This window comes from Rhinopithecus bieti, unplaced genomic scaffold (genome assembly GCF_001698545.2).
Source record: "Rhinopithecus bieti isolate Rb0 unplaced genomic scaffold, ASM169854v2 scaffold_48197, whole genome shotgun sequence".
NCBI classification, from domain to species: domain Eukaryota; kingdom Metazoa; phylum Chordata; class Mammalia; order Primates; family Cercopithecidae; genus Rhinopithecus; species Rhinopithecus bieti.
The window spans coordinates 1,513,911-1,541,043 of record NW_016819410.1 but is presented as its reverse complement, the minus strand read 5'-3'; the positions used below and the strand labels follow the sequence as shown (position 1 = coordinate 1,541,043).

Sequence of the window (27,133 nt, the reverse complement as noted above, 5' to 3'; positions counted from 1 at the left end):
GATGCCCTGAGACACTACTAAAGAGAGCAGGATTAAACTTATACAGCCCTCAGAAGAATTAGCAACTGCAGCAAATAAATCTAGGTGGCCACTGGCTCAGAATGAATAGCTGCTTTGAAGACATTTTCCAACACCTGAGCTTCACTGGCTGCTAAACACCCGCCTAAGCATCTCGGTGTCTACATGCCAGGTTCTGGAATGTTTCTATAGTAGCTTGTCTCTGAATAATTCCTCCAACTCTGAAACTAGGCCACACAGATTGGATATAAGAGAAGTGGCAATGTCCCTCCTTATTAAGTAGCCTAAATATCAAAAGTTTGATTCCCAGTGGAAGTAATTTTTTTGTTATTTTCTCTGACTCTAGAAGAGCTATTTTGACATATTTTCATGCAATAATCCAAAAGAATACTTTTACCTCCCTATGACCACCCCTTATCTCTAAACCTTATTATCCTATTTATAATAAATATAAAACTAATATATTTATTTCTAAAAGGAGTATGAAAAAATGTATCGCTAAACTTTGGGCCTGGGAACAAATTTTTCTCAAATGTAATACAATGGTATGATGCTGCCAAGCTGCCTGGAGAGAAAGGCTGATTTTGTAATACATTTTAGTATCCAAAAGCAATAGAGAATTTTGACTGTGATAATGAATCTAATGTCTCCCTGAAGCTGTCAAAATGAAGGCTGATTGTTAATGAATTATTCAGAAAAGAAAATGTTGGCAAGGTTGTCTTCACTGCCCCCAACTGCCACCTTTTTCACCTTTTCCCACTCTATGGAAATTTGTCTACATCTCTTAGGCACTCATTGCTCTTGTGCATCCTTGGCCCAGGTTCCACTATCATGTCCAGTATCAGGAAAGGATCAGGTCCCAGACATATTGCCCAGTGTGAATGTAAAGCAAATTGTGAATATTGATTATTGAGTGCTCACTTTGTGCCAGGAACTATACTAAGTGCATTACATTTAGTATCTCATCGAATCCCACAATAACCATGAGGTAAGTAAGTACTATTATCATCTCTAATTTACATATCAGGAAACTGAATAAGGTATGGTAATTTGCCCAAGGGATAGCCAGCAGCTGACCTGGGATTATAGCCCAGAAAATTTGACCCCAAAATCCATGCTCATGACTGTTCTTCTGTGTCAGTGGTTCTCAGACACTGGTTAGCATCAGAATCACATGGACCCAAACACTTTGCCAGTTCAAGGAGCCTGGGCATCTGTGTTCTCTTTATTTACTCTCCAGGTGATTCTGATTCCCTCCAAAGTTTGACAGCCACTATCCCATAGATCCAAAACCCTCACACAGGTTGAAATTGAAGCCTTTTTTAAACTTTAGAATTAAAATATTTACAGGTACAGTTTCCAGCAATCATAAAGTAACTGGGAAACATTACAGGCAAAATGAATGCCCTTTTTTTTTTTCATGGTCTTTCTTGTTGTTGTTGCTATAACCTTTAATCTTTCTCTGAGACAGTATTTTATTCAACATGTCAAAGAGCCTCAGATGAGTAAACCCATTCCTGCCAAAATCATCATATGGTTCCAAAAGTTCTTTCCAACACTGAGGGAATTTATGATTCAGAGGAAGACTAGAGTTACTCACATGTTTTCATGAACTGATTTCATCGCTTTTGCTGCAAAGCCCATGTTCCTCAACACCTCAGTGTTGGTGTGTGAGTTCTCCAGGGCTTCTCTCTGGAACTCAATGGTAGACAGTGTGCCATCAATCTGAGTGAGCTGTTTCTCGAACCTCTTCTTTCTCTTTAGTGCCTGTAATGCAGCTAAATAAGAGAGAAGCTACATTTATTAGGAAAGAGAAAGAGACACTAACTCAAGAGATGTTTGCTTAGCACCACTATGGACTTAGACCTGCTTGTACCTAAGGCCAATGAATATACCAAAATAAACCTGAAAAATGAATGACTCACATTGTCCTCTCAATTACCTACACCAACTAGTACCGTCTCCAACATTTTATTATTCTTTTCTTCCAAAGATCTGGCAAGTGTAAGCAGATGAAAAGTCAGTTTTCCTATTCCAAAACATATGCCATAGAAATGTTTTGTCAATGTCAGATTTTAGAAAAGGATAAAATATGAGTAAAATCAAGCAATAGAAAAGCAAACCTTTAGAGAATGTAAAGACTTTAATGACGATTGATTCTAGGCCCATTTTCTTAAAGGCAAGTTCATTGAGACCAGAGAAGTGAAGTGACTTGCTTAAAGGAAGACAGTGGCAGCTGGAACAAGAACTTAGAATGCTGAGCTGTATGTCTTGGTCTGAAATGATTTTGAGATGGCTATTGAGGTTACATCTAACTGTGAGCATCCATGAATTCAGCACTGCTAGAGTTGTATTCAAGGATCAGATGGCACAATGGTGAGAGAAAAGAGCAGGGCCTTCAGAGAAATGATAACCAAATAATCTTCCCATTAACATTAGTAAGATAACCTAACTTGCCTCACTCTGAAACCACAAAACAAGTAGAGCCCTCTTGACTGTGGCACCTTGGAAGGCAACCAAAAAAGGCCCTAAAAATATCTGTTTTCATAATGCATTTAGGGAGAGAGAGCAAAAAGAGCAGCAGCAGAATGTTAATGTGAAAATAAGTGATAATTAAATGGAATTGGCAAAAGAACTCAAATGGTTTTATGGTTTCAATGTAAAGCAGGTAAGTTATCACAATAGAGACTTTGGAGAGAAGTCTCTCTTCTGTTTTGGCCCATTTATTCTTGTAATTGCAACAAATTTGATTGATTCATTCCAGTGCTTTTTCTACAGTGCACAAAGACTCATAGCCATTATGCTTTCTTGGTGAATTTTTACTGTAATCAAGTATTACTCGCTATCCCATTCATTCTTTTTTGCCTTGAATTCCATTTTGTTTTATTAAGTTAATATGCCAGTTTTTTATTACAATTTGTCTGTAAAAATCTTTACATAGACCACTACTTCAAAATTGTTTATATTTGATTTTATATACATATTAAAGACATCTATATTACTCTACATGGGTGTTTACTTTTAATGATTGTTTTTGACCCATTTAGATAGTCTCTGTTACTTAATGTAAGATTTTCACTCGGTCTTATTTATTGTAGTAACTGGTATGCTATCTAATACCGTCTCTTTATTGTCATCTTTTTTGTGTTTTCTGTTTGTTATGCTTTTTGTTCTCTTTCTGCTTTCTTGTATTTATATAGATTCATTAAATTTTCTTTGTTCATTGTTTCCCTTTAATTGTTGGACAATTATATATACTGAATTTATTCTCTTAATGGATACCCTTAAGACACATATAATTAAACAAGTTTTCTTCTATGTTGAAAATTAATCAGTATCTGTAATTTATTGTTCCCAAATAAGATTCCCTTCCCACTCCAAACTCTGGAAGGTTTGACTGAAATAATCTGCAATTTTATTAGTCCCTGATGATTCACAGAGTTTTTTTTATTATACTTTCCAATGTTAAGGAAATCTTTCTTAACAATTGTCCTAAGCTTCGTAGACACAATTTTAACAATCATTTATAAATTTCTTACTATTGCTTCTTGTATTCTATATTGTCCTCTTTCTTGGATTGCTTCTTTATTTTACTGGAGTAAAACTTACAATATTACACTTTCCAGAAAAGGTGCATAGATATAAATTATTTGAATGCCTGTAAGTCTGAATATGTCTTTATTTTGCCTCAAACTTGAGTGACAGTTTGGATTTTTACAGAATGCTAGGTTCAAAATATTTCAAAAGATTATCTTTGAATAGCTAACTTTTCAAAAGCTTGATAATAAAATTATTCTCATCCCTTTGCAGATAATCTCTTTTCTTATTTCCTCTCCAAAAATGTTAAAGACTTTCTTTTACACTTTGGAGTTACAAAATTTAACCAGTATGCATCTAGGTATATGTCTTTTGTTTTTTGCTTTTTCCAACTGAGCATTCAGTGAGTATTTTCAATCTGAAGACTCAAGTCTTCCTTCAGCTTGAAAAAATTGTATCCTATTATTTTTTTAATCACTCCTTCCTCCCCTGTATTTCTGTCTACTCTCTTCTGAAATTTCGATTTATTTTTATTTAATTATATATACAATTACACACACACCCTGAAAACATTCTGTTTTCTCTCTTTTGAAATGCCATAATATAAGACGAACATCGTATTCTTTGGCTCTATCCTATACATTTTTTTGTTTTGACACAAGGAGTCACTCTGTCACTCGGGCTGGATGCAGTGGTACAATCAGAGCTCACTGCAGCCTTGAACTCCTGGCTTAAGCAATCCTGCAACTACAGGCACATGTCACCGTACCCAGCTATTTTTTAAAATTTTTTTGTAGAGACAGGGTCTTGCTGTACTGCCCAAGCTGGTCTCAAATTCCTGGCCTCAAGCAATCCTACTCCCCTTGGCCTCCCAAAGTGCTGAGATTGCAGGTGTGAGCCACCACACCCAGCCCTCCTTGTCTTTTTGATCTATGTTCTGGGAAAATTCCTTGACTTTATTTTCAGATCACTAATTTAGTCTTCAGCAATATTCATTCTACTTTTTTACCTTTTATTAAAAAAAATTATGTTTCTAACTTCTAAAAACTTGTTCTTTAGTTACTCATTTTTTAATGGCAGCCTATTCTTGTTTTATAGATGTAATTGCCTCTTTAATCTCTCTGAAGATACTAACACTAGTTTTATTTGTAACATATTTTATTTCTGACATTACCTCTGTTCTCCTGGGTTCCATCGTTTGTGTTGCTTATCTTGATTCTTCTCTTTCATGCAATTACCTTTCCTCAAAATTCTTCTGATCTATTATAGGTTCATATTTATAAATATTATGACAGACTGGAAGAGTTCATGTAAGTGGCTGTGCATCTTGTCGTTATGTGAGAGTGTTTCCCCACAAGGCCTCTCTCCTAAAGGGAAGGTTGCCCATAGCTCTGTGTAAGAAAAAGGTGGGGCAGGTACATAAGCAGAGGATTTCTATGGTTACCAAAGAAAGGCTTGCCTCTGGGTGTGGGACATCTTTATTTTTCTTATAAGTGGTGACAGTCCTTCCTCACTCCTTCCTGCCCACTGTGGAGGTTTGGGGATCCTCAAGCTCTGCTCCAACTCCCTCTCCAGGTACAACACCACAATTTAAGTTCTTGATGAACAGCACTTACATTTTTTTCTTTTTTTTCATTTTTCCTTGTTATATACAAACTTTTTTATAGAAGAAAATTTGTTTAATCTGTCTTTTAGGAAAGAACTGAAATAATTTTGTAAGTCAAATGGCTTAAAGTCCTTTTCACAACATCACACTCAACAGAGGCTTACCAACAAAAAGAATAAAATACTTAGGAATACAGCTAAACAGGGAGGTGAAAGATCGCTACAAGAAGAATGTATTAGTCAATTCCCCTGCTGCTATAAAGACATACCTGAGATTGGGTAATTTATACAGGAAAGAGGTTTAATTGACTAGCAGTTCCGCAGGGCTGGGGAGGCCTCAGGAAACTTACAATCATGGTGGAAGGGGAAACAAACACGTCCTTCTTCACATGGCAGCCCAAAGGAGAAGAATGAGAGCCTAGCAAAGGGGGAAGCCCCTTATAAAACCATCAGATCTTGTGAGAACTAACTCACTATCATGAGAATAGGATGGGGGAAACCATCCCCATGATTCGGTTATCTCAACCTGGTCCCTCATGACACATGGGGATTGTGGGGACTAGAATTCAAGATGAGATTTGGGTGGGGACACAGCCAAACCATATCATTCCACCCCCGGCCCCTCCCAAATTTCACATCCTCACATTTCAAAACACAATCATGCCCTTCCAACAGACCCCAAAGTCTTAATTCATTCCAGCATTAACTTAAAAGTTCAAGTCCAAAGTCTCATCTGAGACAAGGCAAGTCCCTTCTGCCTATGAGCCTCTAAAATCAAAAGCAAGTTCAGTGGGTGTAGAAGCATTGTGTAAATACACCTGTTCCAAATGGGAGAAATTAGCCAAAACAAAGGGGCTACAGGCCCCATGCAAGTCCAAAATACAATAGTGCAGTCATTAAATCTTAAAGTTCCAAAATGACCTCTTTTGACTCCATGTCTCACATCAGGTTATGCTGATGCAAAAGGTGGTCTACCACAGCCTTGGGAAGCTCTGCCCCTGGAGCTTTACAGGGTATAGCCCCATTTCTGGCTGCCTTCACACCTGGCATTGAGTGTCTGTGTCTTTTCCAGGCACACAGTGCAAGCTGTTGATGGATCTATCATTCTGGGGTGTGGAGAATGATAGCCCTGTTCTCACAGCTCCACTAGACAGTGCCCTAGTGGGGACTCTGTGTGGGAGCTCCAGCCCCACATTTCCCTTCTGCACTGCCATAGCAGAGGTTCTCCATGAGGGTTCTGCCCCTACAGCAAACTTCTCCCTGGACATCAAGTGTTTCCATATATCCTCTGAAACCTAGGCAGAGGTTCCCAAACCTCAATTCTTTACTACTATACACCTGCAGGCTCAACACCATGTGGAAGCTGCCAAGGCTTGGGGCTTGCACCCTCTGAAGCCATGGCCCAATCTGTACCTTGGGCCCTTTGATTCCCTTTCATCCTCCTTGGCCCCTTTTAACTGGAGCAGCTGGGATGCAGGGCACCAAGTCCCTAGGCTGCACACAGTAGGGGGCCCTGGGTCAGGCTCAGGAAACCATTTTTCCCTCCTAGGCCTCCAGGCCTGTGATGGGAGGGGCTGCCACAAAGGTGTCTGACATGCCCTGGAGACATTTTCACCATTGTCTTAGTGATTAACATGGGACTCCTCCTTACTTATGCACATCTCTGCAGCAAGCTTGAATTTCTCCTCAGAAAATGAGGTTTTCTTTTCTACTACATCATCAGGCTGCAAATTTTCCAAACTTTTATGCTCTGCTTCCCCTTGAACAGTTTGCCACTTAGAAATTCCCTCCACCAGATACTCTAAATCATCTCTCTCAAGTTCAAAATTCCGCACATCTCTAGGGCAGGGGCAAAATGCCCCCAGTCTCTTTGCATAGCAATAGTGACCTTTACTCCAATATTCAACAAGTTCCTCATCTCCATCTGAGACCAACTCAGCCTGGACTTCATTGTCTATATCACTATCAGCATTTTGGTCAAAGCCATTCTACAAGTCTCTAGGAAGTTCCAAACTTTCCCACATTTTCTTGTCTTCTTCTGAGCCCTCCAAACTGTTCCAATCTCTCCCTGTTACCCAGTTCCAAAGACATGTCCACATTTTCAGGTATCTTTACAGCAGTGCCCTACTCCCTGTAGTACCAATTTACTGTATTAGCCCATTCTCCCACTGCTATAAGGACATACCCAAGACTGGGTAATTTATAAAGGAAAGAGGTTTAACGGACTCAGTTCCGCAGGGCTGGGGAGATCTCAGGAAATCTCAGGAAACTTACAGTCATGGTGGAAGGGGAAGCAAACACATCGTTCTTCACATGGAGGCAGGAAGGAGAAGAATGAGAGCCCAGCAAAGAGGGAAATCCCTTATTAAACCATCAGATCTTGTGAGAACTAACTCACTATTGAGACAGGATGGGGGAACCACCCACATGATTCAATTATCTCAACCTAGTCCCTCCCATGACATGTGGAGATTATGGGAACTACAATTCAAGGTGAGATTTGGGTAGGGACGCAGCCAAACCATATCACAGAATTATGAAACACTGCTGAAAGAAATCAGAGATTCTACAAACAAATGGAAAAAATTCCATGTTCATGGATGGGAAGAATCAATATTGTTAAAAAAAAATGGCCATACTGCCTAAAACAATGAACAGATTCAATACTATTCCTATTAAACTACCAATATCATTTTTCATAGAATTAGAAAAAAAATACTAAAATGCATAGGGAACCAAAAATGAGCCCAAATAGCCAAAGCAATGCTTAGCAAAAGAACAAAGCTAAAGGTACCACACTGCCTGACTTTAAACTATATTACAAGGCTATAGTACCCAAACAGCATGGTACTGGTACAGAAACAAACACATAGACAAATGGAACAGAATAGAGAACCCAGAATTAAAAGTACACACCTACAACCATTTGATCTTTAACAAAACTAACAATAACAAGCAATGGGAAAATAACTCCATAATCAATAAATGATACTGTGATAACTGGCTAGTCATTCATGGAAGATTTAAACTGGACCGCTTCCTGTTATCATATACAAAAATCAACACAAAATGAATTAAAGAGTTAAATATAAGACCTAAAACTATAAAAACCCAAGAAGAAAACCTAGGAAATACCATTCTGGACATATGCCTCAGCAAAAAGCTTTCATAATAAAGTCTCCAAAACCAATTGCAACAAAAACAAAAACAGATAAGTGGGGTCTAATTAAACAGTTTCTGCATGGCAAAAGAAACCATCAACAGAGTAAGCAGAAACCTACAGAATGGGAGAAAATATTAACAAACTATGCATCTGGCGAAGGTCTAATATACAGAATCTATAAGGAATTTAAACAATTCAACAGGTAATAAACAAGTAATCTTCTTTTTTTTTTTTTTTTTTTTTTTTTTTTGACGACATGACTCTCGCTCTGTCGCCCAGGCTGTTTGAGTGCGAGTGGCGCAATCTCGGCCCCACTGCAAGCTCCGGCTCCCGGTTTATGCCATTCTCCTGGGCCTCAGCGCCTCCCGGGAGTAGCTGCGGACTACCGGACCCACCCGCCCCATCTCGCGCCTGGCTAGTTTTTTGCTATTTTGTTAGTAGAGAGGGTTTCACCGTGTGGGCCAGGATGGTCCTCTCGATCTCCTGACCTCGTGATTCCACCCGTCTCGGCCTCCCAAAGTGCTGGGATTACAGGCTTGAGCCACCGCGCCCAGCCCAAGTAATCTCATTTTAAAGTGGGCAAAGGACATGAACAGACACTTCTCAAAAGAAGGCATACATGTGGCCAACAAGCATATTTAAAACAGTTCAACATCACTAATCGTAGAGAAATGTACATCAAAATCAAAATGTAAATCAAAATCATGAGAGATACCATCTCACACCAGTCAGTGACTACGATTAAAATGTCAAAAAAAAAAAAATCTGCCAACAGATTTTGGCAAGATTGTGGCAAAAACATAATGCTTATACGGAGCTGGTAGGAATATAAATCAATTCCTCTCCTGTGGAAAGTAGTTTGGAGGTTTCTCAAAAAACTTAAAATAGAACTACCATTCAACCCAGCACTCCCATTACTGGGTATATACCCAAAGGAATATAAATCACTCTACTAAAAGGACATATGCACCCTTATGTTCATCACAGCATTATTCATAATAGCAAAGACATGGAATCAACCTAGATGCCCATCAACCATGAATTGGATAAATAAAATGTGGTATGTATATACCACAGAATACTACGCAGCCATTAAAAATGAAATTATAGTCTTTGCAGCAACATGGATACAGCTGAAGGCCATTATCCTAAGTGAAGTAATGTAGCGACAGAAAACCAAACACTGCACGTTCTCACTTATAAGTGGGAATGGTACCCGTGGACACAACGATGAGAACAGTAAACACCAGAGCTTAACTGAGAGGGGAGGGTGAGAGGAGGATAAGGTTCGAAAAACTACCTATTGGGTACTATGATCACTACCTGGGTGACAAAATCATTTATACACCAAATACCAACAATGTGGATTACCCATGTAACAAACCTGCACATGTACCTACTGAACTTAAAAGCTGAAAAAAAAGAGGCTTACCACATTAATAATCAGAGCTGTGTGAGGGTTTTCTCCACCACACAGGGAGAATGACCAACTGACCTGTGGATCCGTATCTGCTGCTGCATTTATCATACTATAGTAGAATTATTTCTAAAATCTATTCTGCCTCACCTCTCCTATGCCTAAGTATAAACTCTTGGAGAAAAGAGCATCTTATTTACCTGGTTCCCGAGCACCTTGTCCAGTTCCTGGCACCTGGCCAACAAAATACATAACAAAAATCAACACTTATGGAGCACTTGCCATATGTTAAATTGGTGATAACTGCTTTATGTGCATTATGTGATTTATCACATTTAATTCTCACAAGAGTCCCAAGAGTAGATATTGGCCATTTTACAGAAATAAAATGAATAGATAGTAAGTGAATAAATTTGATAATTTTGCACATAGGATAAGGACAGCATGGAATAATGGAAACAGTGTGGCCTTTCAACACCAGAGTGCGAATTCCTCTTCCATGACTTCACAGATGTGTGTTCTTGGGCAAGTCACATCCCTTCTCTGAGCTTTAGTTTGCTGTTCTGAAAATGGGGATTATATCAGGCTGGGTGATTACAAGAACTAGTGATAATTTATGGAAAACATATTATACAGTCCCTGTGAATGGCAGGGATGTAGTAAGTAAATAAATAGTAGCAATTTATGCAACATTCATAATTACTAAGGTTGCTTTTTTTTTTTTTTAAGACAGTCTCACTCTGTCACCAGGCTAGAGTGCAGTGGTGCAATCTTGGCTCACTGCAACCTCTGACTCCCTGGTTCAAGCAATTCTCCTACCTCAGTCTCCCGAATAGCTGGGACTACAGGCATGTGCCACTATGCCCAGCTACTTTTTTGTATTTTTAGTAGAGACAGGGTGTCACCGTGTTAGCCAGGATGGTCTCAATCTCCTGACCTCGTGATTCACCTGCCTCGGCCTCCCAAAGTGCTGGGATTACAGGCGTGATCCACTGCGCCCAGCCCTGAGCTTGCATATCTTATTTCTGAGACTACCACATAACAAATTACCCATTTGTTTTACCATACCTCATCACAACAGAAACATAATATTACAAAACATTTCTACATTTCAATAGGTACAGCCAACATTATTATTCAACAGAGTATCCTAAGAAGCTAAACTGCAAATATACATCTCCACCCAACATACCCGGAAGTGGAATGTTCAGAGTGCATGTCCTCCCTATCTTGTCAGGCTGGTTCAGTATCTATACATACTTGGAACCAAACTGGTACTCATCGACCCTAAGACATCATTTTTTTTTTTTTTTTGAGCAATTTTTTAAGTTCGCCATTTAAAATATGTCATATTTCTTAGTAAAATTAATTTTAGATAACCTTCTGAAAATCTAGAAAAGCAATTTGGTGGGGGGTGGAGCTCTGAAGCTCTAGACCTATGTTTTAATTCTACCTAAACCACTTAATACCTGTGTGTAATAATCGTGATGCATGACCTGAACTCATCTTAAGTGACGTTCCCTCACCTGCATGACAAGAACAATAGTACCTAGAAGACAATGATAGAACATCATGCGCTAGAGTTGTTTACCTTCAAATCTAGGCTCCCTCATTCACATGTAAGATTATGTGGCTTTACATAAGTTGCTTGCTGAAAAATGGAGATATAACTCATTTGGTTGTTGAGAAGTAAATGAAATAGCATTCATAAATTGTTTAGTGCAGTGGCACATAGTGAGTGATTACTAAATATTAGGGATCTTTATCATCATCCTTTCCTTTGTAGGTTGTCAGAACCACATGGTGGGACTCTCATGGTATGACACTGAACCTCACAATTGTTAGTCATTAGTAATAATAAGTTCTGATTTGGGCATAATTTTAAACACCTATGTTAGCATATGGTTTCTGCTTTTCAAAATATTTTGGAAAAATGTTAAAATTCACCAACACTTGGGATCTCAACTTACACTGTAATTCCCACATCACACACTACATATTGGCCCAACCAGAGTCCCAAACTCAGAGGGAACCAGGCAGGTAATGAAATTAAGTGAAGCATCTAGAAGGTCAGGGAAAAGGCCTTCTTTGTTTTTTTGCCTGTGAGAAAGAAAGAAAAAGACAGAAATGTTTCTCTTCTGTAAAATAAAACTGGTGCAATGGTGGCAATACAGAGCAACTGACACTGGCCTCAGTATGAGGGATTCAAGAGGAAGAACTGGAGAACCCAGTGACCTGGGATCATAAACCTGATCTAATGGAAGCAGCACTGCTGGGATTCAGTGCCAGGCTGCCTTGTAGACCTGTAGTCCCAGCCTACCACATGTTCAAAAGAAGCAAGAAATCTGGATTTTCATGCAAAATTCCCCAATTTTTACATGCTATTTTAAATTTTTCTAAAAACCTGTGTGAATGAAACCAGTAACTTCTGCATGGCTGGATCAAAGCCTAGGATACTTGACATTTACTGTGATTTCTGCCTGGTACATTAAGCTTCTCCCAAACATTAAGACAGGAGGCTTTTGTTTCAAATAGCCAAGAATTATGAGTCTCTCAGTGAGCTGTTTCTTATATGAAATGATGATGCCACTGATACGTCATGAGCCGGACAGGACTTAACCTTGTTCCCTAATAAACAATTTGGGAAAGAAGCAACTGTATTTTTTCAAAGGCATGCAACAAGTGCTGCAAATCAAGCATTGTTCCTGATTTGGCCTAAAAGGACATTTTCAGAGCTGTGAAATTTAACCTGTGGAGAAGGTGTAGTTCAATCTTCCAAACTCCTGTATGTGCTTTTAGGCAGCTGGTGAGACCTGGACAACATTCTTTCTAAGACAAAGGAATCTACTGTATTCCTCTGTGGTAGAGAAACAGCCAGGGTTGTCTCCTTGCATAACAGTGATGTTCCTTCAGCAGTGGAGTTGCAAAACAATGTCCTTTATGTACTATTGCTAACAGGATACGTGAAGAGTCCTTACAGCAGCCCACTGGGGATTGGAACTAAAATGCAAAAATTACCCATTTGAACCAAAATTTAACTATTCCTATGCAACTCCACTATGCTGCCAAGGGAGGAAGGCTTTCAGTCACTTATGCCAAATAATTTCAACTAACAGAAAAGAGTTTCAGTTTCATTGCTCATGTAATGTATAGGGCATTTTGGTTTTAAAAGTCAACTTGTTCTTCATTCATTTGGGGTACATAAATGTGTGTACTGTTAATCCATTAGTCAGCACACAGGAAGAACCTTTTAGGAACCATTATATCCAATGAACATAGACAAACCTGTTTTTGAAATATGAAACTGCATTATAGAGAAGGGCTAAAAGATGAGGCTCTGAAGAGTAAGCCCAGATATGAGAATGTTTAAGAGACATGTCACACATAATTGCTTATGTTGTTTTTTGCTTTTAAGTGGGAAGGCTCGTGATCATGTTTTATTTGAGGAACTTTAGTGTAAGCCCTGTTCTTACCCATATACAAATCACCTCATTAATTAAACAATACCTTCTATTTATGGCAATTGTTTTGGTTTTCAAAAAGCTCAATCTGAAAAAGCATCATCATAAACATTTCCCAAATGGAATAAAACAAAATATATCTGCTCAATGTTACAGGTTAGATTGAAAAGAACTGGGGGAATATTAGAAAATTTTAACACACATTTGGCCAGAGGCGTCCTATTATGAATTTCACTGAACTTCTTTACTTTTAAAAAATACTCTGTATTCATTTATTTCAGTCACTTAACAAGCATGTATTAAAGATCTATGACATGCCTGGTACTGTGTTAGGCACTGGAGGGACAAAGAAATAAGGCTACAGTCAGAGAGAGACAAAATATGAAATGGGCAATCACCTATTCATCATTCAGCAAGCATTTATCCAGCACCTATTATGCTATAGGCACTGTTCCTAGGGATACTAACATGTGTAAGTTACATTCTTCACCTCAAGTAGTAGAGAAGATGTAGAGGAGAATAAGAAGATAGATGTACAAGGTGCAACAGGTATGCAGAATAATTTACAAGCTCTCTTGGGAGGGTTAGGGAAGGCTTCACAGAAATCGCTGTAGCAGTAATCTTGTTCAACAGGCCTTACTTGGTGAGCAGTTCTATTGACATTACCGTTTCTTTTCATATATGGAAAGAAATATGGCTACATGTTTTCTATGTAGATAAAGTCCCCGGTGACTGTCTATATGTATACTCAACACACTGGTAAATAAAGAACATGAATGATAAAAAGGTATTACACAACAGGTTCCTTCCATCCCCCAACCCTTTCTCCTACTACAAATCTCATACCAATGAAAAGTTTCTGACTGAGATATATTAGAAATTAGGAACTATAAACCTTAAATATAGAGCACATCTTCGTTTTAAAGATTTGCACTCCAGCTTGCCACAGCAGCTGAATCTTATATGTAACCTCCATATTTCTGGAGGTCTCATCAATATTAAATGTCACATGGAGGGTAAATAGCAATCTAGAAGAAGACCAACACACAACAGTGATATATAGGATTATATAATGCTAAAGCAGATGCCTGAGAAAGCAGTAAAAAGGAATGAGATTTCAGAAAGTAAATAAGAGATATTATAAGGGCATTTGGAAGTTCAATATTGCTATAAGCAAGCTAGTAACTTTGGACTGAATTATGTGTTATAAAAAGGTGATTGATTAATGCTATAAAGTATAAAAGAGGGGAAAAATAGGCTGGATGATCAGTGCCCTCTCTCTTCTCCAGAGAGATAGCAAATGGGCAAAGGAAATTAAGGTTATTTTCCAACAGAAATGATGCTCCTCATTCTAAAGAGCTTGAGGTTGTTTTTGAAGATGAGGCAATTCTCGCTACCAGGATATCACGCAAGAGAATATTTAAAAAGGTAAATCTGAGAAGGGAAGTTCATGATCTAAAAGTGCCTTGAGTTGTCAAAAAAGGAAGACATGCTTGCATAATAGACTTATTTTAAATACTCACTGAAATTCTCATCTCTTATAATTAATTGCTTCAGAAGTCAATTGCTGGGCAAGAGAAATTAACATATTCGACGAACATACCAATACATTAATTAAAATCTATTTGATATTCTTTGTAAAAACCCGATTGTTTGATACCAGTCAGAATACATAACTAATTGAATAAATGAGCTTTTTATTTGCTGCTAGTGTTATTAATAACCCCACAAATTGGTAAACTTTGTGGGCCTGTTATCATCTAGAATATTTTTTAAGTATAAATATGAAACCAGCAAATTTTAACAGAAAAAACTCAGAAATAGCTGATTATGCTTAATTTTACAAAGTAGATGTGTGTACCTATAGATGTAACTTATTATATATAATATATTATGTATATATTTAATATGGTTCTATTATCTACTTGCAAAAATGTATTCCTTAGTCATATGATGCAGCAATATTTCATATACTGTGCCTGTGGCTTGCAGGTGCTCTACCACCTGAAGTTTAAGAACCAGAAAACTGTATTCCTTTAGCCCCTTTCAGGTCTCACTGTCTGTGGTTCTATGACTATTCCTTTGAGACTCTAAGGTCAAAAAATCTTTAAAAATATATAGCTCCTCAAGTTGACTGTTAGTATTTGAATTTCTTTAAGAATAGATTCACCTTGAAATTGATGATGAACTATACTATTCTTTAATGTTTTCAAATACAAGTAACACGAACAAATCAATATAGTTTTCATAAATAAACATTTTCAAACTGCTCACAAAATAATAAAGCACAGGCTCTTATATATGGGGTCTTTGAAATACTTGAAAATTGGTTGACCATGATCATAATTTTTTTCTACAGTTAACACAGTAGAAGTTTTGAGTTACAGTAATATCTTTGTTCAAACTCCAAGGTTATATTTGCTTTCACTTTGTGCATATTAAATATACGGAAAGAAATGATAATGTGAATAGCACTGCTAAGCGAGCAAGGCCTGTTGAACAACATTACCACTACAGCAAATGAGATGTGCCCAGTATGACTATGTAGCATATAACACCGTGTGATAGAGCCAAAAAGATTCACTAAGACTTCATATTGAAATAAAGAATAAAATGTCCAAAGTGCTTGTTAAATATTTAGTTGCATAATTTTACTCCTCCAAATTTCCATCTAGGCTAAACATACACATGTAAACTTTATTTCATTTAAGCTAGATAGTTGATATTGAATTTTAATTTTCAAATCAAGAATTTAACTTTTAATGCAAGGTTTCCCAACTGTTAACAGAAAATGACCTACTTTTCCTTGCCTGTAATTTTAAAATTACCATTCTCGTTTGCTTGCTTTTGGGGGCTTGTCTTGTTTGGCAAGTAGTGATTACAATGTTGGTATTTTAAGCCACTAGATTCATAGATTGGGGAAGAGATGATGGAGGCTGTGCAGAGCAACAGTAGTGGGGGCTTCTAGCTACCTGGAAATTCCTACAAATCAGAAATACCTGAAAAAAAGGGCTTAGCAGTGGTTAAAAGAGCCATTGGTCTAGGTATAATAGCTCTTACTGCTTTAAACCATGATCTTAGAAGCTTTGGATAGGGTCCTAAATATTTCCAACAAGTAACTCCCTATCAGCACCAGCTGCTTGAAGTAAAGAATCAAAATGTCTAGTACCGGAAAAGTCAATTATTCAGAGTGGCATACTGTGTGTTTTACATTTAATCCAGACTTTTGTTTGTTTGGGTTTTTTAATTTTATTTTTTCTTCTTCTGCAAACTTTTAAACTAACTGTGTATTTGTTAAAACTTCTATCAAATGGCCGGCCGCGTGGCTCACACCTGTCATCCCAGCACTTTGGGAGGCCGAGGCGGGCAGATCATGAGGTCAGGAGATCGAGACCATCCTGGCTAACACGGTGAAACCCCATCTGTACTAAAAATACAAAAAATTAGCCGTGTGTGGTGGCGGGCGCCTGTAGTCCCAGCTACTCAGGAGGCTGAGGCAGGAGAATGGTGTGAACCCGGGAGGCAGAGCTTGCAGTGAGCTGAGATCACGCCCCTGCCCTCCAGCCTGGGTGACAGTGTGAGACTCCATCTCAAAAAAAAAGGAACTAGTTAAGTTTACTAAAGCAGATTGAGAATGTGATATTTAAAAACAAATTAACAACATCATCTGTATATTTTAAGTTTTGTGATAATTTTATTCCTTAAAAGTACAAATAGATTCACATGTACTTAGGCATAGTACAAAAAACGAATGCCAAAATAGATAATTCTTACCCATTCCAAAGCTGACCCCAAAGCCACACCTTATAATTTTATTTAACTGAGTATTAGATCCCTTGTCTTATTTATCACTGGTTAGAGTATCTGGTATTTTCTGTTATCTTAAAAAATCACCTGAAATAAGTAGTCCTAAATATTGAGAAATAAACTAGTTGTACTAAGCACATGTCTAGGTAAGCTCACAGTACTCTCTTGTCGTAATTCCTTGAAACTGTGTAAATCCCATTACTTGGGCATAATCATGGTGTTAGTAATACCTTTTCTAACTTATTCTACCTTATTTTGGCTGACTCAATAAACTGCAAAATAGTATAAATGAAGGGAATTTTATTATTTTCTTGATGTAAATATTTCCCCAAATGTGGTGCCTTTCATCCTTGTGGAATTTAAATAAGTAATAATAATAAATGTTTAAATATTTACAATACTGCTCCAAATTCATGGAAAAAAAAAACTAGATATAATGTTATATAACATAAGGAACAGTAGCAATTGTCCTTCTAGAAGTTGCTACAATCCATCAGCGAACTGTGTCACACACACTAAAAGCAAAATTCTAGAACAAAAATACTCCAGTTTCTGAGGAGTTAGAAGATGATGATTACTCTAAGCCAATATGAGTTCACAGCTATGAAAAATACCAAAATAATTTCATAGGCTTCTTTTCTTTTGGTTGCTGGATACTGACTCAAGGAAAAACCGTAGACCATCCACTAGCCTCCAAACATTACACACTTCAAAATCACCCAATCTTTGAATACCAAGATCCTGAACCTTATTCCAGATCCCTTCAAACAGAATCTCCTGGTGTGGCATTTTTAAAAAGCTCTCCAGAGAATCTGATGAAGGTAACACACTCTCAGTTCAGAAGCCAACATTTGTGAACCCCAGGTGTGTAAATATAGTTCAGTTTTAGGAATATTATTCACAAGGAATATTGAGGGCATTGCTGAATAAAAGAGAAAAAGCTGCAGAAATAAGATGATAAGGACTAGAAATGTGGGTCAGGTGTATTTATAGTTAGATGAACACCTGAATTCATTGAGTGTTGATCTGTCTAACTGGGATTCCACCTTAGCTCTGGGGGTTCCCAAACCCCGGTTCGTGTCCTATTGGGAACTGGGCTGCAAAGCAGGAAATGAGCGGCAGGGCAGCAAGCCTTACGGCCTGAGCTCCACGCTCTGTTACATGAGCAGCAGCATTACATTCTCAAAGGAACAGAACCCTATTGTGAACTGCGCATGCGAGCATCTAGATTGTGCACTTCTTACGATAATCCAATACCTGACGATCTGAGGTGGAACGGTTTAATTCCAAAACCATCCCCTCTACCCCCAAACAGCCATGGATGAATTGTCTTCCACGAAACTGGTCCCTGGTGCCAAAAGGGTTGGGGACTGCCGCCTCAGCTGATGAAACACGGTTGCTATCACGCAAAGGCCATCCTGAAATGCAGTCTCTGGTGGCATACCAAGGTTCTGTCCTTGGTTCTGTTTTATTCAATGTTTTAACAACAACTTCCACAACAACAATAGAGGCTGCAGATCAAATCTGTGGCTAACTTAACTCAAAGAAATAGCTTGCATATAAGACAATAAAATTGGAATTAAAATCTTAATTCTAAAACAACTAAAAATAAGAGGATATTTAATAGAAATAAATGTCAAATACGAAATGCAGCTGAACATACTGATTTCCATGGGAGAGTAATTTGGCTGGGAGTTTTAACTCTTTCCACATCCAATGGGAAAAAAGCGAGTGAAATGGGTATCTGAAAAATCATATTCAATTGAGACTGTATTAACAGAACAAAAGAAATAACAAGCCCAGGCCACTCTGTGCTGGCCAGTACCTAAGTGTGCAAGTGCAGTGTTGGTCTATATTGGATCCTTGCAACAGCTCAGAGAAGACAGGGAGGTAGTGGGGAAGCTCAAAGTTTAAAACAACAGCTTAAGTGAAGACGGTCTCCAGGGCTAGGTGCCCATGTCTCAGGTTTCCCCACTGTGGGGTGAAAGCCCAAGTGGAGCCTCTGGTAAGGGAGGGAAATTAGGGATGAAGGTTGAGGGGAGGATCATGTTTCCACTGATCTATCTTTTCCAGGAGAGGGATAGGTGATTGGGGAGTAAGATCTGGCCTAGGTATTGGTTGTTAATGCCCCAGGGATAAGAGTTTTTTTCATTCGTTGGTTTTTGTTTTGTTTTGTTTTTTTCCCCAGGCCCTAGAATACTGAGTATGGTACAAAATAATCAGACAATCAAAGGCACACAAAACAAGGTATTTTAATGCCTGGTTCTAATTTGAATACTAGATAAGTCTGAGACAGGGTGAAAACCATTTCTACTAAAAATACAAAAAAAAATAGCTGGGCATGGTGGCATGCACCTGTAGTCCCAGTTACTCGGGAGGCTGAGGCAGGAGAATCACTTGAACCCAGTATGCAGAGGTTGCAGTGAGCCGAGATCATGCCACTGTACTCCAGCCTGGTGATAGAACAAGACTCCATCTCAAAAAGAAAAAAAAAAAAAAGTGAGCAGAGGGAAAGATGGAAAAATATTTCATCCAATTATCTGAGTGATGATGGAGGAAGGGAGAAACAATACGAATGGGTGAGGAAGAAAACAGAATAAATAGAGAGTAATCCCTTCCAGTTTAACAGCTCATTGAATAATACTTCATAGATTCTCAAACTGGGGAGCAGTCATTGAGTTAATTGTTCAAAGTCCAGATTTCTGGACCCTATAATTAACCTACTAAATTAGAATCTTTAGTGAATACTTATGAGTGAAATATAGAAGGAATTCTGATGCAGGTGATCTGAGTACCACATTTTGAGAGACTGTCTTAAGAATAGAGGTTACTAGGTAAGTTATATCTCCCAAGGGAACTTCCATCCATCTCTTGCAGTCTATGGCTGTGTTGTTTTACCTGAGCCATGGTTTTGTTATCACTAGTTTGACATTCAGCTAGCTGACTCTCTTTACACAGATGTCCTTCTGATCTGCAGTGTCTGAGGACTGCAGAGTTGAGTTCTATGACAACTACAATAAAAAGCAAAATTAAGAGACTGAAGAGGTTCTTCCCACGAGCTAAAAGTAGGATTGTGCACACTCCTCTCCAAGGAATATCAAGTCCACATCACATTCTGAAAGCAAATTCATCCTTACCAATACAGCCCAGGCTTCAAAGTGAGAGCGCTTATTCAATAGAGGACTCTGTCCTGGAAACTCACTTCACCAAATGGACACCTGATGAAGAGATAGAACAGCCTCCGTACCCAATATTCACTGGAATTGTGTGTAATGACACTGAGTAGAGGTTTTAGCCAAATTTGCTTTCTCTCCATCTCAACCCTTAATCCTAATCAGCCCACAAATAATGCCAGACTAGATCCACTCATTTTCACATATTTACATATTTAGAGTTGCTGCTAAGCCTGGGATAAGGCAAGTAACAGAGCTAGGACTAGGATGAGAGGGAAAAAGAGGCATGTAGGGTGCAAACTGCAAGGAGGCACTCACTCTCAGGTCACACAATTGTGTCCTAGACATCTCACCTGCCTCATCCTTGACCTGCCCCTAGTGAGAAAACCTCAGCACGGTAAGGGGTCATTGAGGAGGGTGGAAAAGGTAGGCAAGGAACAGGAGACTTGAAGGATTGATTTCTGTCATCAAATATGTGAAAGGCCTTCATAGGACAGATGAAGTAGATTTATTTGATGGTATTCCAGAAGACGAAATTTGGCCAAAAACTGGGCCAAGTACCCCTTTTTAAAATGTAATTAGTTTATACCAAGAGCTAATGTTTATAAAGCACTGCACTAAATGCTTTACCCAATAATGTCATTCATCCCCACAACTCCAAGGATTTATGTCATCGTTGCCATTATGCAGATAAGGAAACAGGATTAGACAAGCAAAATTATTGGTCTAGGGTCATTGAGCTACTAAGTGGCCAGGCAGGGATGGAAATCAAATGTAGGACTTTATTTGGCTGTATGCTTTGAAGCCCAGGCTCTTAACTACAACACCAAGATACTTTCTATTAAATGTGCAAAAAAATAGATAGGGATATTATATTTAAGCAATAAATAAATAAATAAATAAAGCTGGAATAGTGACCTGTAAGGTGTGTATTGCCAGATCATTGTGGCAGGAGAGTTCTGCAGTGTGCTGAGATATTGATACCCTTTAGCCCCTGAGGTCAGAAGCACTGGTATAGCAACAGATCTTGTTTTTCCACCTCATTAACATTCCTATGGATTTAGGTTCCCCATCCTTAACCCTGGCCCACAGGTCAGAATCAGGTGGGGGCACTTTAAAAAAAAAAAAAAAAAACAGATGCCTGATCCCCACTCCAGTCAATTATGTCAGAATAAACGGGGGTGAGCTCCATGCATCCAGGTGACTTTAAGATACAGTGCTCAGAAGTAGAACAAAAATTAAATAATATATTAAAAGTTTGCTTTTCCACAAAGTAGATTACTACCTATAAAGCAAGAGTTATAGCACAGTAATCTAAATAAACTGCATTCAAGAATCTCTGGCCTCCTAGAGTTTTTAACCAAATTATAACTCAAGCTCCAACTGTTACTCTTTTGGATCAATAGAGCCTTGGATAGCAAGTGTTGCAAAATCAATTTGTTCATGTTTACTCGGGTTCTTTTTGGTAGATGATGATGGTAACTGCCAAAAAAATTTGAAGGGAGGAGAATTAGCTACCCCTGTACTACCTTGCTATGAGTTGTAATGAAAGCAAATTTCAGACTAAATTCTGCATATACATTATTAAACAAACATACACTGGCAAGCATATAACAATAATTTGCCAACCTGTGCCATGAGCTCAATGAAGTCCCAACTCTAGGTACTTTTAGGTGCTCCCATTCACCCTGCATGAAAGGCTCACTGAGGAAGACAGCAACGTTCCCTGGTAGATGCTGTGCCCTGTTAGAGGTGCACTCCATTGGAAACCCACCTAAACTAAAGACTGAACACTGCACTGATTTGAGATCTAGTTTCAGGCACCATTGTAGTGTTAATTATACACCTAGTAGATTCACATCCTGTTCATACCTGGGGGTGGGGTGGCAAGGGTATTGGAAGTGTCTCTAAACTGTTTTAGCAATCCACATATTTAAAATACCTAGAATTTCACCAGTGAGGCCAGGCCCAGTGGCTCTTGTCAGCAATTTGGGAGGCTGAGGCAGGAGAATCGTTTGAGCCCAGAAGTTTGAGACCAGCCTGGGCAACATAGGGAGACCTCACCTATACAAAAAAAAAAAATTAAATAGCTGGGTGTGGTAGTGGATGCCTGTGGTGCTAGCTACTCAGAAAGCTGAAGTGGAAGGATCAATTGGGTCCTGGAGGTCAAGGCTGCAGTGAGCCCTGATCACACCACTGCAGCCCACCCTAAGTGACAAAGTGAGACTCTGTCTCAAAAAAAATTCACCAGTGAGATCCCATTTCTAACATTTATCTATTTATTTATTATTTGTTTATTTATTTACTGAGACATAGTCTGACTCTGTCGCCTAGGCTGGAGTGCAATGGCGCCATCTCTGCTCACTGCAACCTCCACCTCCCAGGTTCAAGCAATTCTTTTGCCTCAGACTCTCAAGTAGCTGGGCTTACACACATGCGCAACCACATCCAGCTAATTTTGTACTTTTAGTGGAGATGGGGTTTCACCATGTTGGCCAATCTGGTCTCAAACTCCTGACCTCAAGTAATCTGCCCACCTCAGCCCCCCAGAGTGCTCAGATTACAGGAATGAGCCACCATGTCCCACCCCATTTCTAACATTTATTATGCCAATTAAAAGTTTTTCATTTTACCAGTCAAGCTCATTTTGACACTTAGAATGCTGTCAAAGCTTCTGTTGTTATAGAGAAATTGATCTTTGAAGAATCTGAAGTGGCTAGGAGTGTGGCCTTTTCTAATATAATGCTAGCTGGCCATTCAGAGAATATATTAGCTGACCAGCTATCTCTAATAATAAAACTTCAATTGCACATAAATTATGTCACCCTGATTATCATATAAATTACAGCCATTCTAACAACGGCATTGTGTCACACAGGGACCATTTAGTACTAAGTATATCCGGCTTTATTTTACTATTTTATATCACTTGGTGGCTAATAGAAGATGGTAACTGTGTATGCAAAGTTATGAAGTATATGAAGTTATCCGGTTTATTTGGAAGGTGCTGATACTGAGCATGTTACCAATGCATGGGCCTAAGATTGAATTCCTTCCATAGCTTAGATTACAGATGACCTCATGGTAACCAGCCTCTTCTTACTCCTAGAGTCACTCTAGAAGCTCTGGAAGTTTCCAGACACTAACACCAGTGAAGCTTTCGAGGACAAAGTTAATGACTTTTCTATTAAAAATTAGGGCTGGGCGCAGTGTCTCACACCTGTAATCCCAGCACTTTGGGAGACGGAGGCAGGAGAATCACTTGAGGTCCAGAGTTTGAGACCAGCTTGGCCAATATGGTGAAACCCCGTCCCTATTAAAAATACAAAAATTAGCTGGGCGTGGTGGTGCACACCTGTAATCCCAGCTCCTCGGGAAGCTGAGGCAGGATAATCACTTGAACCTAGGAGGTAGAAGCTGCAGTGACTTGAGATCATGCCACTGTACTCCAGCCTGGGTGACACAGTAAGATCCTGTCTCAAAAAAAAAAAAAAAAAAAAGTTATTTGCTTTTCATACTTGCATCTATAACTTTCTTGATTTAAGGAAGTTAGATTGGTAGTCTTAATTAGCACTGCCTTTAAATTTTTTGTCTTTATTCATAAAGTCAAATTGAGATTCATTTTTTGTGCATTGCCAATTGAAGGGTACTTCTGAAAAAAAATCAGTAAAACCCACATTATTTTGCACTCTGTCTTTGAAAGCAAATTTACATTTTTACCAATTCCTAAAAGGAAATGGTCAATTTTCCAGATTTTTAAAATGAACGTCGGCCGAGCGCTGTAGCTCACGCTTGTAATCCTAGCCCTTTGGGAGGCCAAGGCAGGTGGATCACCTGAGGTCGGGAGTTCGAGACCCATCTCACCAACATGGAGAAAATCCATCTCTACTAAACATATAAAATTAGCTGGGTGTGGTGGCACATGCCTGTAATCCCAGCTATTGGGAAGGATAAGGCGGGCGAATCGCTTGAACCTGGGAGGCAGAGGTTGCGGTGAGCCGAGATCGCGCCATTGCACTCCAGCCCGGGGAACGAGAGTTAAACCCTGTCTCAAAACAACCACCACCACCAATATTTGCTGAGCAACCATGGTAGACAAAGCTATACACAGATCCAAACAGATGGCAAAGGGAAGAAAACCCTTGAGAGACACTTAACAAATGTCAGAATGTGTATCAAACTGAAGAGGAAGGGCCAAGTTACAAAATGACCAACAACATTTTTAGCAAGCCATAATGACATGGTCTTTCTTTAGAAATTGCCATTGAATAACTTCCCAGAATATTTTCAGGCACAAAGTAAAAGTAGAAATCAGTACTTACCTCTAAAACAGGCTATAATATGGGCAAAAGTTATACGCAATAAAACAGTCTTTTTATTGTTGGTAGTAAGTGGGCATAAATGCAGCTGTCACACTTTTACGGGAAGAGGCAGAGTTCTCAAGGTCAACTCCTTGAGACATCCTTCCTTTCCTGCATTAAACAGTGGCGGCATCCTGTAGCCAAATCCTTGAGCCAAAATCTTCCCAAGGCTTCATTATGACTAAAGAAGCCCAACTTGAGGATGCAAATATTTGGGTTTGGTGGTAAGCAGAGTCCTATATTGCCACTTCCTTTTCTGGGTCTGCCATTAACCTGTGTTACAAGAGCAAATCACTTCAACTTCTCACTGAGTTTTTATCTGTGCCACAGGTGATGTTTAGTGGTATTCCTATAGAAGGAGGTGTATACTGAAGCAATCAGTTAACTCTGGCAAAGAACAGGTGTTCAAGGTGCAACAGGAACACCAAGAATTATTATTAACTCAAAGTCCCTTGTGTGTGCCAAAAGTCAGTGATAGCAAATTTAATATTTAATTCCTCTTTTTTTTTTTAAGACTTCAACTGCCGAACATCCAGCTAAAGCTTTCCACAGCTGAGGAGCAAGGTAAACCACAATGCACTAGAATATGCTTTGCTGAAGATTTACCTGCAAGTTAAAATGTGTAATTTAATATACAAATATACAGCAGAAAACTTGATAGTTAGTGTTGGAGTCAGCAAGGCTGGCCTAGAAAAGCTGAACCAGGAGCAAAATTTACAGGGGTGCAAAACACTCAGTAATCAAGACAGATAATATTTTAATGCAAAATTTTTAAAATTCAAAATTAATATTAAAAAATCCACGATGAACAAATCATCACATTATAAAAAATAATTTTAAATAAAGAAGTACTGGATATAACAATATAAGACCTAGAGGCAAATAAAAAAAATACCAATCCTGTCTTTATTTAAAATTTTGATATCTTCTTCATCATTTCTTTCTTGGCATTGGTTCTGAGTCCTTTAGGTATTGCATTAAAGTATTGTTCATCTTGATTACTGAGATTTTTAGCAGCCGCTTACATTTTGCGATAAGTGCCAGCGTCTAGCTCAGCTCACCCTAGTCAGGGCCCTAAAAGTCAGTACCAGTTCCTAGGAAAGACTGCAAGAGCAAACCTGGCCACCTGGGGACCTCAGTGGTGTGGGCCGATTGTCCCCAAGGGAAGGGCTAAAGGCAGATGGGCTTCTGCCTGTGGGCCAGATCCCAGCCTACCTCGCTTATTCTGCGTGCCGTGCTTCTTGGCCAGGGCGATTTCTCTTTGGATTCGATTTTCCAGGTACTCTTGTTTCTTGCCCAGCATCTCCTCAGTCTCCCGAAGTCGGGCCAGGGCCTCCTGGGGACTGGGAGCGGCTCGGCTCTTAGAAGAGCCGCCCCCTTTAAAGAACTTGCCCAACTTGCTCATTGCTGTGGAGTTGGGAGGGAGAGCGATTCCGGGGGCTTGTCGGGAGCTCCCTGGGGCCGTGCCGAGGGGACAGGTGAGCAAAGCAGTCCTCTCGGGGACCCAGACCGGAAAGGCGGCGCTCCTGGGAATCAACAAGTCGTCCTGGACAGGTGACACACACTCCAGGGCATTTCCTGGCTGCCAACTCGGCCCCGCCCCGCGGCACAGCGGCTGGGCGGGGAGGGCACCGCTGGGACGTCGGCTGGCCGGCGCCACCCGGCCCTCTGGGAGTTGAGGGAGAGCACAGAAAAGTTGAAAATACCGACAAAGACCGTGGGAAACTGGCTTAAACCACACTAGGGACTGTCCCAGGAACGAGGAATTAGTTTGTGAACCGCTCAATGAAAAGCAAACCGATGTCCAGGGGTCTTGTGCAGAACCTGAAAGTGTAAGTGCGCAAGGCTGGATATGCAAAATGCTTTATTCCATGCGTGTCTTTTGTGTGTGCGTGAGCATAGTGTTCCTGTATTCAGGCCTCTGTTCTTGTGAATAAGAATATTCAGATCTTTTCCTCTAAGTGTCTGTCATGTAGATATGAGTGTGTGGACACAAAGGCTTCCAGGATATTTGAATGCCACTAGGATGCAGGTGTGTGGGCAACCTAGGAGCAGTTACTCCTACTGGGCTTGTTTCTGCATTTGGTAGTCTGGGCAGATTGATGTGTGCCTGGCTGCTAGTTGGCACAAAGTAGATTCTAGATCATCCTTACAGGACTTGAAGTGGGTTAAAGATGGTGGCCATCTCTTTTCCTAATGTCAGGACTTCTGGAGTGTGTTGGTGGTTGGATTCAATTCTATAACTAGGAATCTGAAGTTTTCTGAATGATCGCCAACCTATCAAAAACCTTAAATGAGGCTGCCTTTGTGTTTGGGTCTGTGTCAAATGCCATTATATAGAAACCTAAGGAACAAAAAGTAGAGAATATCCTGGAGAAGAGAAACATTCTTTTGTTCATGCTTGCTATCTCAGTCCCATCTATTAGGTCTGCTGGCAAAGAATTTGGTAAGATGAAAGGACAGCCATATGTAATGCTTATAGATGATGCAATACAACTGCAAACCTGTGCCAAGCACACCACAAAGAAGTGGAATTGTCTGTTTTAGTTTTCAAGGATTGCCATGTGCTCTGCATAATACAGCCCTATTTG

The 27,133-nt window shown here is 39.4% G+C and overlaps 1 protein-coding gene across 1 annotated transcript in view; it reads right to left on the bottom strand.

Annotated features, from left to right (window-relative positions):
• Positions 1-26,135, bottom strand: part of CHMP4C (charged multivesicular body protein 4C) — a 31,798-nt gene extending 5,663 nt beyond the window's left edge. The window contains exons 1-2 of the mRNA XM_017858957.1: positions 25,758-26,135; positions 1,619-1,796 (exon numbers count right to left, since the gene is read on the bottom strand). Of these exons, the coding sequence (XP_017714446.1) occupies positions 1,619-1,796; positions 25,758-25,947 (368 nt within the window). The 5' untranslated portion in view covers positions 25,948-26,135. The remainder of the gene's footprint in view (positions 1-1,618; positions 1,797-25,757) is intronic.
• Between the last annotated feature and the right edge of the window lie 998 nt (positions 26,136-27,133).